Source organism: Montipora foliosa, chromosome 6, assembly GCF_036669935.1.
Source record: "Montipora foliosa isolate CH-2021 chromosome 6, ASM3666993v2, whole genome shotgun sequence".
NCBI classification, from domain to species: Eukaryota; Metazoa; Cnidaria; class Anthozoa; order Scleractinia; family Acroporidae; genus Montipora; species Montipora foliosa.
In genome coordinates this window covers 69,958,197-69,970,696 of record NC_090874.1, presented here as the reverse complement: position 1 = coordinate 69,970,696, position 12,500 = coordinate 69,958,197, and the positions used below count along the sequence as shown (strand labels likewise).

General features: G+C 40.3%; 1 protein-coding gene across 1 annotated transcript in view; it reads right to left on the bottom strand.

Annotated features, from left to right (window-relative positions):
* Positions 1–6,123: 6,123 nt before the first annotated feature.
* LOC138008313 (metal cation symporter ZIP14-like) overlaps positions 6,124–12,500 on the bottom strand; it is a 19,632-nt gene continuing 13,255 nt past the window's right edge. The window contains exons 7-10 of the mRNA XM_068855613.1: positions 12,477–12,500; positions 10,505–10,811; positions 8,042–8,229; positions 6,124–7,295 (exon numbers count right to left, since the gene is read on the bottom strand). The exon at positions 12,477–12,500 is cut by the window's right edge and continues 45 nt beyond it. Coding sequence (XP_068711714.1) covers positions 7,152–7,295; positions 8,042–8,229; positions 10,505–10,811; positions 12,477–12,500 — 663 coding nt within the window. The 3' untranslated portion in view covers positions 6,124–7,151. The remainder of the gene's footprint in view (positions 7,296–8,041; positions 8,230–10,504; positions 10,812–12,476) is intronic.

Here is a 12,500-nt window from a genome sequence, read left to right as displayed (position 1 = left end):
GTTGTTGTTGTTGTGTTCTGTTGTTTCGTTGATTGTTTCATTGGCCCTGAAAAGCCCCGATGGGGAGCGGTCAATTAAGTATGTATGTATGTATGTATGTATATATGTATGGTCTCCTGACACTGTAAACACTGACGCCTTCCGATTGTGTTGAACCATCTCAAAGACCGACCAACAGGATAAATTCGAACCAAACTTGACCTCACACAACACACGTTGGACAGTCGATGAAAGTTCGGTTTTTGGGAAATCTGTACCTGTTGAGAAAACTGTGTGTTCAAAAGTCTATAGTGGAACTGTCAATCAAAATGGTTGCTTGGAAGTTGAGACTACATCGGACTCGACTTCCTCCACAATCACAAAAATCGCTCAACTTATTGAAGAAGCCCAAACTAATTCAGCGAGGACTGAACTGGCCATAAACCGATTTGCCACCGGCTGTGGTCATTGCTGCGGCTCTGGTGGTTATTATTCCGGCTATACTTGGTGAGGGTGGTGTGGGTACTTATACAGAGGAGATAAAAGAGTGGGGAAGAAGGGCACTTGTACTTTTGATAGCTTGCCCTTGTGCTTTGGTCATGTCAACCCCGATTGCAGTGGCTTGTGACATCACTTCGGCAGCACGGACAGGAGCTCTTATTAAAGGGGGAGCTTATCTTGAGACGTTTGCAAGATTAGAAATTTTGGCGTTTGACAAAACGGGAACTCTGACCGAAGGAAAGTTTCAAATTGTGGGCGTAGAATGTCCGTTTGATGTACACAAACGAAGTGTCCTGCGGTTAGCTGCCGCTCAAGCTTGTCGAGCTTGGACGTTTTTGTCGCCGTGTTGTGGCTCAGAACATCGCTTTTTCAGTGATTCTGAAGCTAGCCATCGGGATTACAGCGCTTTCTGGGAAGGCTTCCCTCTTGATGGCTGTCATGGCGGATGTGCTTGGATTATTGTTCTTGCTACTCAATGGTCTCAGACCGCTTTGGTGGAAGGTCTCCGAGAAAGATAAGAAAGCGGACATTGAACGTTTACAATAATTGTTCACTTTTTTTTTTTGACTAGTAAGTCTAGGCAAATGGGATGAAAAGCCTCATTTTGTCGTCTTTCAGCTATGTTATGTAGATATATCCTTTGGCGTAGTTTCGAGTAACTTGAGCTTAGCATCTCCGCCGCAATGATTATCGAAAGCGGTTTAATCAATTTGCCGAGCAGCGTTATAGACAGGAACTAAAACGGATGTAGGTTTCAGTGAATGAAAGAAAGTAAAATAACGAGTACAATGAAAATGAAGGCTATATGGGCTTTTCCAGACCATGGATGGTTTTTTTGGGGGTGGGTAATCAATATTGATTTTATAAGTTTATTCGTTGTTTTTGCCTGTAGTAATCCCTCCTACGGATTCAGCATCTTAAGTTTTGTTTTGATCTAGAACCCGCTTTAAACATGAATGAACAAAAAAGTATTCGAGTAAACAAATGGGAAAACAGATAAAGCCGCGTGCAAATGCACTGGATTTGTCCACTGTACAAGCTCTCAACATGTTGAGTGTTTGTTGAGGTGTTGTTGAGCCGGGTGTTCAAATGACCTCAACAATGAATCAACATGTTGAGCATTCCGAAGATTTCACAAAGGTACATGTTTAATCATGGCTGAGTATCTTGGGTATATTCATCCCCTCAGAACACGGAAATGCTTGGCTGCACTTCTAGTAAACTCACCGATGAGGACAAAAAGTAAAAAAAAAACCACGTGGTAAAACAAGTGCATGTATTTTTCTCCAACAAATCTATAAGCTTTTCCGTTTCTTCATCCGTCCATTTTCTTGTTTTTCCTCTTTTAGAATTTTTGTCATTTGAACTTCCTGTAGAACGTCTAACTCCTGCGACGCCATCTATTAAAATGTTCGATATGTTTAAACTCCCAATGGATACGCTGGGCACTGCGCGTGCGTGAAATCAATGTTGAGCGTTGCTGTGCAAATGCACTCGACCTTGTTGAGCCACACATGACCGCGAAAGAAAGGAAATGTTGAGCCGTATTGAGCGAAAAGTTTGATCAGTTTCAAATTTGACTCAACAAGACTCAACACCATTAAAACTGGGTTTGTCACCAGGTGGATCCACTGGCAAATAAAAAATATGAATATATGTTACTCTGGTGTTTGAAATATAAATTATGTACAATAAAAACGTTTTCCGACGTTTCGGTTGTATTCAACAACCTTCATCAGGGAAAGTGAAAGATAAAATTTACACGAAAGCTAAGATATAAACTAAAACGCTAATTAAAATTCTAAAGTTAGTGTCATTTTTTCTTTTCTGCTTTATCTTGAATGCCAGCAAACCTAAACCACTATTAAACTACCCATTAACTGGTGCAGAGTCGGAAGAGAAATACTGCACAATACCATACCTGAGTGGGACCTCCGAACCCATAAAGAGAGTTTTGGGCAATCATGGTATCAAAGTGACTTTTAAACCCTACAATACAATTGGCCAGATATTTCCAAAGCCGAAAGACGAAATGGGCAAAGAAGAAATTCGAGATCTCGTGTATGACATTCCTTGCGCAGTATGTAGCAAGAATTACGTCGGAGAAACGCAAAGAAAATTTACAACTAGAAAAGGCAAGCATCAAAAGGCCGTCGCACGGCTACAAAAAGAAAAATCAGCACTTGCGGACCACGTTATAAAAACAAATCATGACATCGCGTGGAATGAGGCCACTATTCTTAGAACTAACAATAACTGGCGACAAAGGAAAATTCTTGAGGCTTGGGAAATAAACTGTGCTAAAGCCCCCCTCAACCGAGACGATGGAGCACTACTCCCCAAGGAGTATTTGCATTTGACTATTGCAGAAAAGAAAAAATGACACTAACTTTAGAATTTTAATTAGCGTTTTAGTTTATATCTTAGCTTTCGTGTAAATTTTATCTTTCACTTTCCCTGATGAAGGTTGTTGAATACAACCGAAACGTCGGAAAACGTTTTTATTGTACATAATTTATATTTCAAACACCAGAGTAACATATATTTATATTTTTTATTTGCCAAGACTCAACACCGTTCAAATGCACTCAACATGTTGAGAGCTTGTACAGTGGACAAATCCAGTGCATTTGCAGACGGCTTAAGAGATAAAAGTGTAAATGAGGTCTAATTACAATAAAGTAGAGTATTGCCTGGGCAACGGTTTTGACTTATTTTCCGCGTCGACGGTTCTAGTTGCGTGCCAAGATTCTAGTGTAATTGCCTTTGTCAATAACACAAGGATTAACGAAGTCAATGGAATGATTATTTTGCCACGCATGGTTGGTAACATTTGAGCACTTTTGCCTATAGTTCTTCAAGTTTCGTCGATGTTCCTTTTCTCGGGTTATTTAAGAGTGAGACTTATTAGTTCGACTTGGAGAACTTCGACAGGAACCCTTAAGGCTGGTTTTCACTAGCGACGGAGTCGGAGTCGTAAGAGCGCTTATGACCTAGTGAAAATCAAAGATCGGAGTCCTAAGCAGAGTCAAAAGCTTGACGGCACAGGTGTCGGAAGAGTCAGAACTTTCCCATTTTCTTCCGACTCCGCTTATGACTCCGTCGCTAGTGAAAACCAGCCTTTAGAAATGGGTTGAAATACACCAATCTTATTGTGGAATGCGAGTCCTTGATCCCGTCGGAGAAAACTGCGAGGCGCAATGACTCGTAAAAATTCATGAACAAAATGCGCCATTGTTTAAAATAAACCAGAAGTTTTGAGGGTGTTCCCTCTTCTTCAGTGGATACAAAAGCAACTGAAAGTGCGGGCCATAACTTTTAAATAAATTTAAACAAGAATTAACGAGTTTGTAAGGTCATAGCGCGCGCTGACTTTGAGTGCCCAACCGTGTGGAGCAAAGATTTTCTCGGAACCTGTCATCTAGTCTTCTGCCAGTTTCATCCAAATAAATCTTGTGACAGCAGCGGAATTGGATTAAGTAAACAAAGTTTTCGCTGGATTCTGATGCACCCACCGGGAGTGGCCGCGATCAATGAAACACCTGTTTGCACCAATGCATCGTGCATTATTGACACTCCCGGTGTCAATTTTGATTTAATTTTGGAGACAGCAAAGGGAAGATTACATTTTTTGGACTCCTTCGATCACTAAAGCAATATCGTTGCTAAAGTGTGGGTCATTGCATTGGAAGCACTCGCACATAGGCTTTTATAGATTATGGTCCGCCATTTATTTCAAAATTATGACACGATATACGTGCGCCTTTTCCCACGTATACTTGCCGTTCTTTCTGCTCTGTGGGTTTTTTGCCATGTATGCGACTATTTTCTTCTCATGCTTCCGTTCCACGCAAACATGCGCCTCACAAACACGCATCTATATGCGCACAACACCATAGGTACGCCAAGCCCACGGAGTATCGTTGCTGCGTTACATAAATTCTATGAGGGGTTTGTATTGGGAATTTAGCGATCGTTATTTAGGGCATTAAAATAGAAATAAAAATAAACCACAATTTCTCACCTTGCCTCCTTGTCTTATTTATGGTATGTTCTTAGTATTTATGGCCGTTTCAGCGCGATTCGAGGGAGTTTTAGTTCTACCCGTTTGTCTCTCGTGTATATAATTCCTCAAGGTTGGTTACTGGCGGCGGTCTCGCATATCCATCGAAGGAAATCGGCTGTAAATTCACTCCGAACGCTCAGGTCGCCTCCAGATTTAGCCCAGTGCACGTTAAAATCCTCCTCTAACTAATTCCTTTCTCTATCGGACAAGAACAGCCGCGGTGAGGGATGTTCGGCTCGCTAATCTAACAGCTCCATTACATCGAGGACTGTCGACGGCGAGGCTTTGCCACGAAGTTCCGTGCACGGCCATTGGAAAACACCTTACCGAGGTGGGCAACGATGTCAGTGACAGGTACACTGTAAAACAAACTGAATGTTTATGTTTTGTTTGCGAAACATCTTTATAATGCATCAGCATTTCCCTGAGCTTGGTCCGTATATGCTTGACAGCTCAGTACTTTCCTGAGAAGGGCCTCATCTTGTACCTGTCACTGAGACTAAACTCTTCGTCGCCCACCCTGTGTGTAACAAATTTGAACCTTGGGCCAGGTCGGTAAGGTGTTTTTCAACGGTTTCGTGCACGAAAGTTCCTGTTGCTAAAGGCAAAATCAGCCCACTTCGGCGATTTTCAATTCCGTTCCGTGAAAGTTTGTCTGATATAAGGATTGAAATATGTAGCAGCACTATCATCCTTGGTCTCTGCACAGGTAACCGAGGCTCACTGTGTGTGCCACATAGGTAAATATAGAGGACATATGAGGCGAAGTTTAGGTCTGGAAATTTGCAAAAAATTGGAAATAAAAATCGATGAAACCTACCATGTGGTGAGCTGTTGTTGTCTTTAATACGTACACGAAGTTTCGGGAAAAATGGTCCCCGTTCACCTTCCTTCATAGTATAGTGACAAAGTAGGAGACGGAAGCCAGCGTATGGACTCCGATCGACCCAAAACAAGCACCATTTTTTTCGTAAAAATCGAATCCAGTCGCTAAATGAACACGCCAGAATCGTGGAACATGAATTTCTCTAAACCATGAATCCACTGAAGCATCTCCAGATAGCAACGCGAAGCCACCAGACTCCGTAAAACTTGTAAGTTAACCTGCTAAAATGGCGGCCAGAAAGCGTTGTCCTCGCAAAGTGTCCAATTCAAAATGGCACTGAACTCTGGACGCCTGAAGGCTTGTTTCTTACTCATTGCCCTCACAGTAGTGGTGGCTGTTGGCTCGCCAACAACAATAGGGAGCTTAAGCATGGGCATTTTGGAGACGCGGACGGCAACTGGAAGTGAGCTATTTTCCGAGAAAAATGTTCCATAAAAATTTCACATCGCGACGTTTCTTTTCGAAAATCAATTTTATGGACCGCCAGATGATAAAGTTCACTCACTCACAACTTTCTTTGTTGTCCTGAGTGATTTGTTAGTTTGTTGGGACGCTTCGATTTCCCCTTCAGATCTGACGCGTCGTCACATACAAATAGACACGGCGTGCAGCTTCTAAGACCCCTCACGTCCGAGTGCCTCCAGAATTTCACTTCCGGTTGCCTGAAAAACGTATCCGCCTCAAAGAATTGTTCCATGTAGATAAACTTTTTATTATGAAGCAGTTGTATTTTTTGTTCGCCTCTTCGCTCGCGTTTTTCTTTTCTTTTCTTTCTTTCTTTTCCCTCTTTTCGTGCCTTTTAGTTTTATACCGACTTCACGAACTCTCTAAAGTTAAATTTAACTATTCATCTACACTTCTCCCCGTAAGAAGAGAATAGCTTGACCCTAACCCTAGCCCTAGCCCTAAAACCAAACCCACAGAAATACACCCTTACAGATGTCTCGCGATTTGAACTGAGCAGCTAGCTTACAATAAAGTCTCGCGATTGGATTTGCTTTCTTCCTCCGATTTCACTCTTGAAATATTACGCTTCTCCCGCGTAAGTTTGCCTCAAGTATTTATTTGTTCATACTTAAACATCCTACACACCTACACAGGGAGCGAGTTAATCAGTAGGGACCTAAGTTTAATTAATTCATAAATGCTGCCTAAGAAAAGGTTAGGAAGTGAAAGAAAATGCTTAACGTGCTTGCGCGCACAGAGGCAAGAATGCTACAAGTATTATCGTATCGAAGGATTGAGAGTAATGACTTTCTGGGGAGAATCACTCTTGCACTATCAAAGACAATACTGCTTTTGTGAACGAAAGTTTGAAACGATTTCTGCTATTAAAGGGTCCTTAGAGCGATTTCTCACTCGATTGACAAAAGTTCCGTTTTTAATGCCGTTGACCTTGCACTCATACTGCAAGGGCAGTTTTTGAGAGTGAGCTGAAATTCTTTTTCTCCAAAGAAGCCACTCTGTAGCCGCTAGGTTTGTGAACGATTTGTGGCATACCATTGTAGACGTCTTGCACAGTTTAAAGCTAGAATTTTGCCGGGATGTGGAAAATGAACCAACGCTTACAAACTACTCTTAAGGAATCTACGCCCTCAAGGGCCCATTGGGCTTCGCATCATGGGCTATTGACGGGCTACGGGTCTAATTGTTATTTAGTCTAAAAGAGACATTTTTTGCAAAAAAAAATGCACATTGTGTGCTTCGATGCAGCATGTGTTAGAACTGAAGTTTAGTTAAGTCCTCTTCATACAAGGCTATGATCAAGAGGATACCAAACCCTAGAAGCAGTCCAGCATTTTGTAACGCAAATGTGACCAGGGGTTCAGTCTCTAACGCCTCGCTGTGCATCAGAGTAGGTAGCTATGGAAAAACAAAAAAGGAATAAAGACATTCTGACTATTTCGAATTTCGTAAAAGTTCCAGTTATTTATTGTATCTTTGAAATAATACGCGTCCTATGATTTGGCTAATTTAGCGAGTCGTATTCTTCAGTAAGGGCCCGATGCTCGGCCCGCTAAATTCGAAATTTTGATACATTTTTTTATACGTTTTTCATGTTGTTTATGTGAAATAAACTTGTGAAACTGAGATGAAGCCAATAAGATTTATTCCTTTTCGAATTTTGACGCATGCCAACCATTCCACTTGACTTCAACGATTTGTTTTTCCCGCGATCCTGATTACCTCAGAGATATAATGAATACCTTACCAAGTTCGTTTTCTCGGTCCTTACTGTAAGTTACGGTTCCTCGTTTTTCCCCGTTGATTTATAGCCCGCTTGCTTCGGCCTTGGGCCATACATCAACGGAAAACAAACTCAGTCCGTAACTTACAGTACGGACCTCGAACTCGGTTAGAGAGAAGTATATCATTTTGAGAGCAGCCAGTTAAACTTCTCTTCACCAGTCCACATAAAGAATTGATATCTCACAAATCACGTTGATCTGATACGATATGAAAAAGTTAAAAGTAGTATAATCCAGAAAAAGTGGATAATCCTGGCTTATGTTTTGTGAAGAGTATCCATCCAGCTTAAAGTATTTTTCAACGATAACCTGTCCACCTAAGGTATAAATCAAAAACTGAGGTACGAGTAAGCTTCTTACCATGTCAACCAACGCCACATAGAGGAATATGCCCCCAGCGATGGCAAAAAACCACAAACGAACTTCGCCTTGCTGACCGACCTCTATACCAATGATCAAACCAAGAAAACATGATAGAGCAGACAAAAAATTTGCCAACAGCGCCATCTTGACTGGCATTCCAGCCTTAAGCAGGACTGCAAAATCACCTGTTGGAAAAATAAAACAACAGAGTTGGAATCCAGTCCACGGCATTAGAATACCCGTGACCCAGTGGTAAAGGCGCCTGATCTACATTTGGATGCTTTGTATTCAAATCTCACTCAGACCGCCAACGTGATTGGTCTGAGGTACTCACGAATTGAATTCTATCACTCTTTTTTTAAAAACCTTCTTTGAGGTTAGGTTACTTAATTCTGTTGCGTTCATTTGAACTAGTTCTTTCTATTAACGGCCCACAAGATCTACCCTGAAAAACAAATGTTCTTTACTCCGCTTTATGGACTCCTTGTCAGTGACTTTCTCGTGTAAAAACTCTCTAATACTGAGTTAAGTGAAAACCTGATACTACACTGTACTTGAATTGCTAGATTGCGATTTCCTTGGCTTTTGATCTAAGAACGAGCATTTGCATTTTGATGACTTTTGAAACAGTAAAGTCATTTAATAACCATTTTCCGAACCTTCGGTAGCCTGTGTACAGCCGCCCGCACTCCTAAAAAATTCGGAGGAGCATCTGTGATTTACCGTTGGTAATTGTGTTCCGGATTAATTTTGAATAAATTATTGAGTGATCTAAGCTAACCAGAATTTGAGTGCTCACATTCTTTTTGGAGATAAATTTTCAAAATGGTCGTGAGAATTGAAGAGAGTCTCCGTTAGTTTTAAGATTCCTTAGCTTTATATCGAACAATAAAAATGCATAGAAGCACTCTTTAAAGGAAAGGATTTGTATGCAGGTCTTCCAACCGGGTAAGAAAACTCGTTGATCTTCAGAGCAGCCCCGATCGTTGCCGATTAGCTGTTATCTTCCTCGATGTGTACACATCTAAAATCTTCAAGCGCAATACGCTTTGTAGTTTGTCCTTGAAAATGGTTACACTGGTCCAAGCAGGGCGTTGGGATTACATTGACTGGTAAGGGAATAGTGGAAGACTAAAGGAAAGTAAAGTAAAGTAAAGACTTCAAGTGAACAATCTTTTGAATCGTTCTATTCACCTCGTGAAGATTCGTCAGGAGCGCCCTTCGTTCCTTGAATGCTGTCAAACAATTCCTACCAATCTACGTAGAATCCGTTTCCTCTTAGTTGGCACTCTCTAGATAACAATTCTGCTCCCACCTCTTCGTTCATCAAAAAGATTTTTATTAGTATTGTTTACCCTGCACAAAGTACACACGAACTCATCGTAATATGTTTCACGGTGTTATTGATGTAAACGGAAGATATTCGTTTGAAAAATAAAAATAAAAGCAAATGAAAACTCATTGTTTCAATGATGTAATAATTGGGGGGTAATAACTAATCAAATCACTTTCCACTAATTTCAGGAAAAATGACGTGGCATTCAACACGATTATCAACGGTAAATCACAAACGCTCTTCCCCGATTTTTTTAGGAGTGCGGGCGGCTGTACACAGGCTAAACCCTTCGGGCGTTACTATCGGGAGGATTTAATGATTACATTCCAATGATTTATGTTGAACAAGTGGCCAGTGCCGTCCATCCCCCAGATTTCAGTACCTTACAGGATAAGGAGGGATAAACACTTAAGGAATATATGATGCATTTCATATATCATTTCATCGTTAATAACCAAATTGTTACCTTCGCTCCTTGAAAAACGAGTTTCCATCTCTTTTCCTTAATTTCTTTAGTCACATGTCAAAAATTTTTGTGGGTCATTTGTTTAGAATGGCGTCAATTATTAGGGATTTGTAAACTATTTCAGGTAAATCACTTAAATTGCTGATAATGTGTATCTTGATGAGTTCCTCTGTGACATAAAAATGTATTGGCTATTTTTCCCTGAATTGTACAACTCAATCATAATTCGAGGAAATAAACATGACTACTTCCTAAAAGTGTCCTTTCACGCCTACTTTTCTGAAGTTGTCGGATGTATTCCTGGATATGTGCATTTGTTCATTTTAAAACACTATTAAAATGAAAACGCCTTAAATTGCACCATGTATTTTCTTAAAGGCACTACCTTCCACTTTTTCTTTTCCTTCGCGTAGTCGAATAGTCTGTTGTTAAAACAGATGCGAGGAACGTTAACAACCAAGCAATTAAAGTAGTGCGCTGCTTTGGTAATTTTATCTCAACAGCGGAGGTCATCAATGGTATGACCAGTTCTTGGATGAACATACCCCTTGGAAACATAACGTATTTTTAAATACGAGCCCCCACACGACTTTAAAAAGTCGTGTGGTGGCTTGTTTCATTTCTTGAAAATCAATTGGGTATTGATAAAAATCATTACCAAGTTCATGAGGAAGCTCATGGCAAAACACAGCAATGGAGGTACTGATTCCTCCAGAAATACCAGATCTGCCACCTTGAGAGAAAACAGCACCAATGGCCAGCCCATCGCTTATATTATGAAGGGTGTCTCCTATTATAATCATCCACGCCACAGCAGATATGTTCCTCCAGGTATTTCCTTTAGCTTTTTCATTACTTAAGATTGACGGAGGAGACTGCGGGCTTGATTTGGTACTTTTCTTGTCTTGATGTGATGTACATTTTTTATCTCCGTCAACAGATTCCGCCTGGACGCCGTTAGCAGTCTGTTTAAGATATAATCAATTTCGATTCATGAGATCTCCAATCATGAATTGACTTAAAGGCAGCAGGATTGTCTGTCAGTTTGTCACATGATAATGAACTCAGGCTCTCTTTCCAACATCTTGATTACTTGCAATTACCTTTTTAGCCAATTCGTTTTATGTTGTACATTTTGTTCTCTAGCTAATTAGTGAATTGTCAATATTTTTTATTCTCTTAACAGCTTATTTAAGAGTGCCTTGAGAGGTTGTGGAAATATGCATATATATATGTTGTCTTTGAATTGAACTCTATCAACAAATAGCTCAGCTTAGAAGAAAACTGATTAACGAATGACAGAAACCAGACTGATGAATATGTAGTTAAGTGAACTACTATTGTAGTTAACGAAAATCATTGTTTAGTGACAAGTTATCGTTAGTAAATGAACAGTAACGGCCTATCAATCCATCATGATCGAAATATGTACAAAGCTTTCACATTGCCCCAAATTACGTAATGTCATACAGTATGGAAATTTTGTTGTGCGTCAGATGACAGGAAACTCGAGCATTTACAAGAAAGGGTATTGGGAGCTATTTACTGTGATAAGAACAGTTCATACGAAACAATTTTAGGGAGGGCAAAGCTTCCAACATTACGTAATCGAAGATTGCAGGATTTGGCAATGTTAATGTATATAGTCAAGAATAACTCGGTTCCGCGTTTTATATCAGGTCTCTTTAGCTCTAATATGGGTAAATACAATTTAAGAAACTCAGATAACCCTAATGATTTTATTTTACCGAGATTTACATCCATAACGTACGGGAAGCACAGCGTAGGGTATATGGAGCCACTTATCTGGTCAATGATTGGTAAATTAATTAAAATGACCGAAAAACTGAAGTAAAGGAGTAGTCTCATGAGTTGCGCATGCTCGGGAAATCGCTCTTACAGCGTTCATGTTTATCAAGGCCGCCATGATAGATTCTTCGGTACGTGGGAATGTTTTGCATGGAATGTCCTCGATTTCTTTATTTTGACATCTAGAACCCGCAAAATCAAACTCTTATCGTTTAGGAAAGATCACATGGATGTAGTTGTAAGAGCTCGTGCAGCACGAAGCGCAAAGGAAACAGCAACAGAGGATGTCCGTGCAAAGGCCAGAATTTATGGTGCGGAGACAATTGTAATTGCGGCACGAGGGTAAAACCCTGTAAGAATAGGGTAAGTTGTCATTGTAAGAAAATAATAACGATTGCAATTCGAGTTTACCTGAATCGTCCCTCCACTTGCATCCGCCATCTCGTTTTAGTCGGGACAATCTTGAAATATTCCGCCGAATTGTTCAAGTTTTGAGCTTCGGCCCGCACATGCGCAGTTCATGAAATTTATCCTTTACTGGATCATCGGTTCTAGGTTGTCAGAACTAATTGAAGACTTAAAAACTTAAATAAAACCCTTTCATAATTCCCACCCACTATCTTTCCTAACTATATATTTATGTTTTTCCTTATTTATATTCCCGTCCCAATTACCTCAAACCTTCGAGTTTTCCCCGGCTCCCTCTTGTCTTATATATTCTCAGGACCAAGATACGTAAAATGTTTCCCAAGGTTGTTTAAAGACAACATTCAATTTTTTGCACTGATTTGATTGCGTGGGACACCTACTTTTCTACTTACCATATTTTTTAGAACAATATCTTT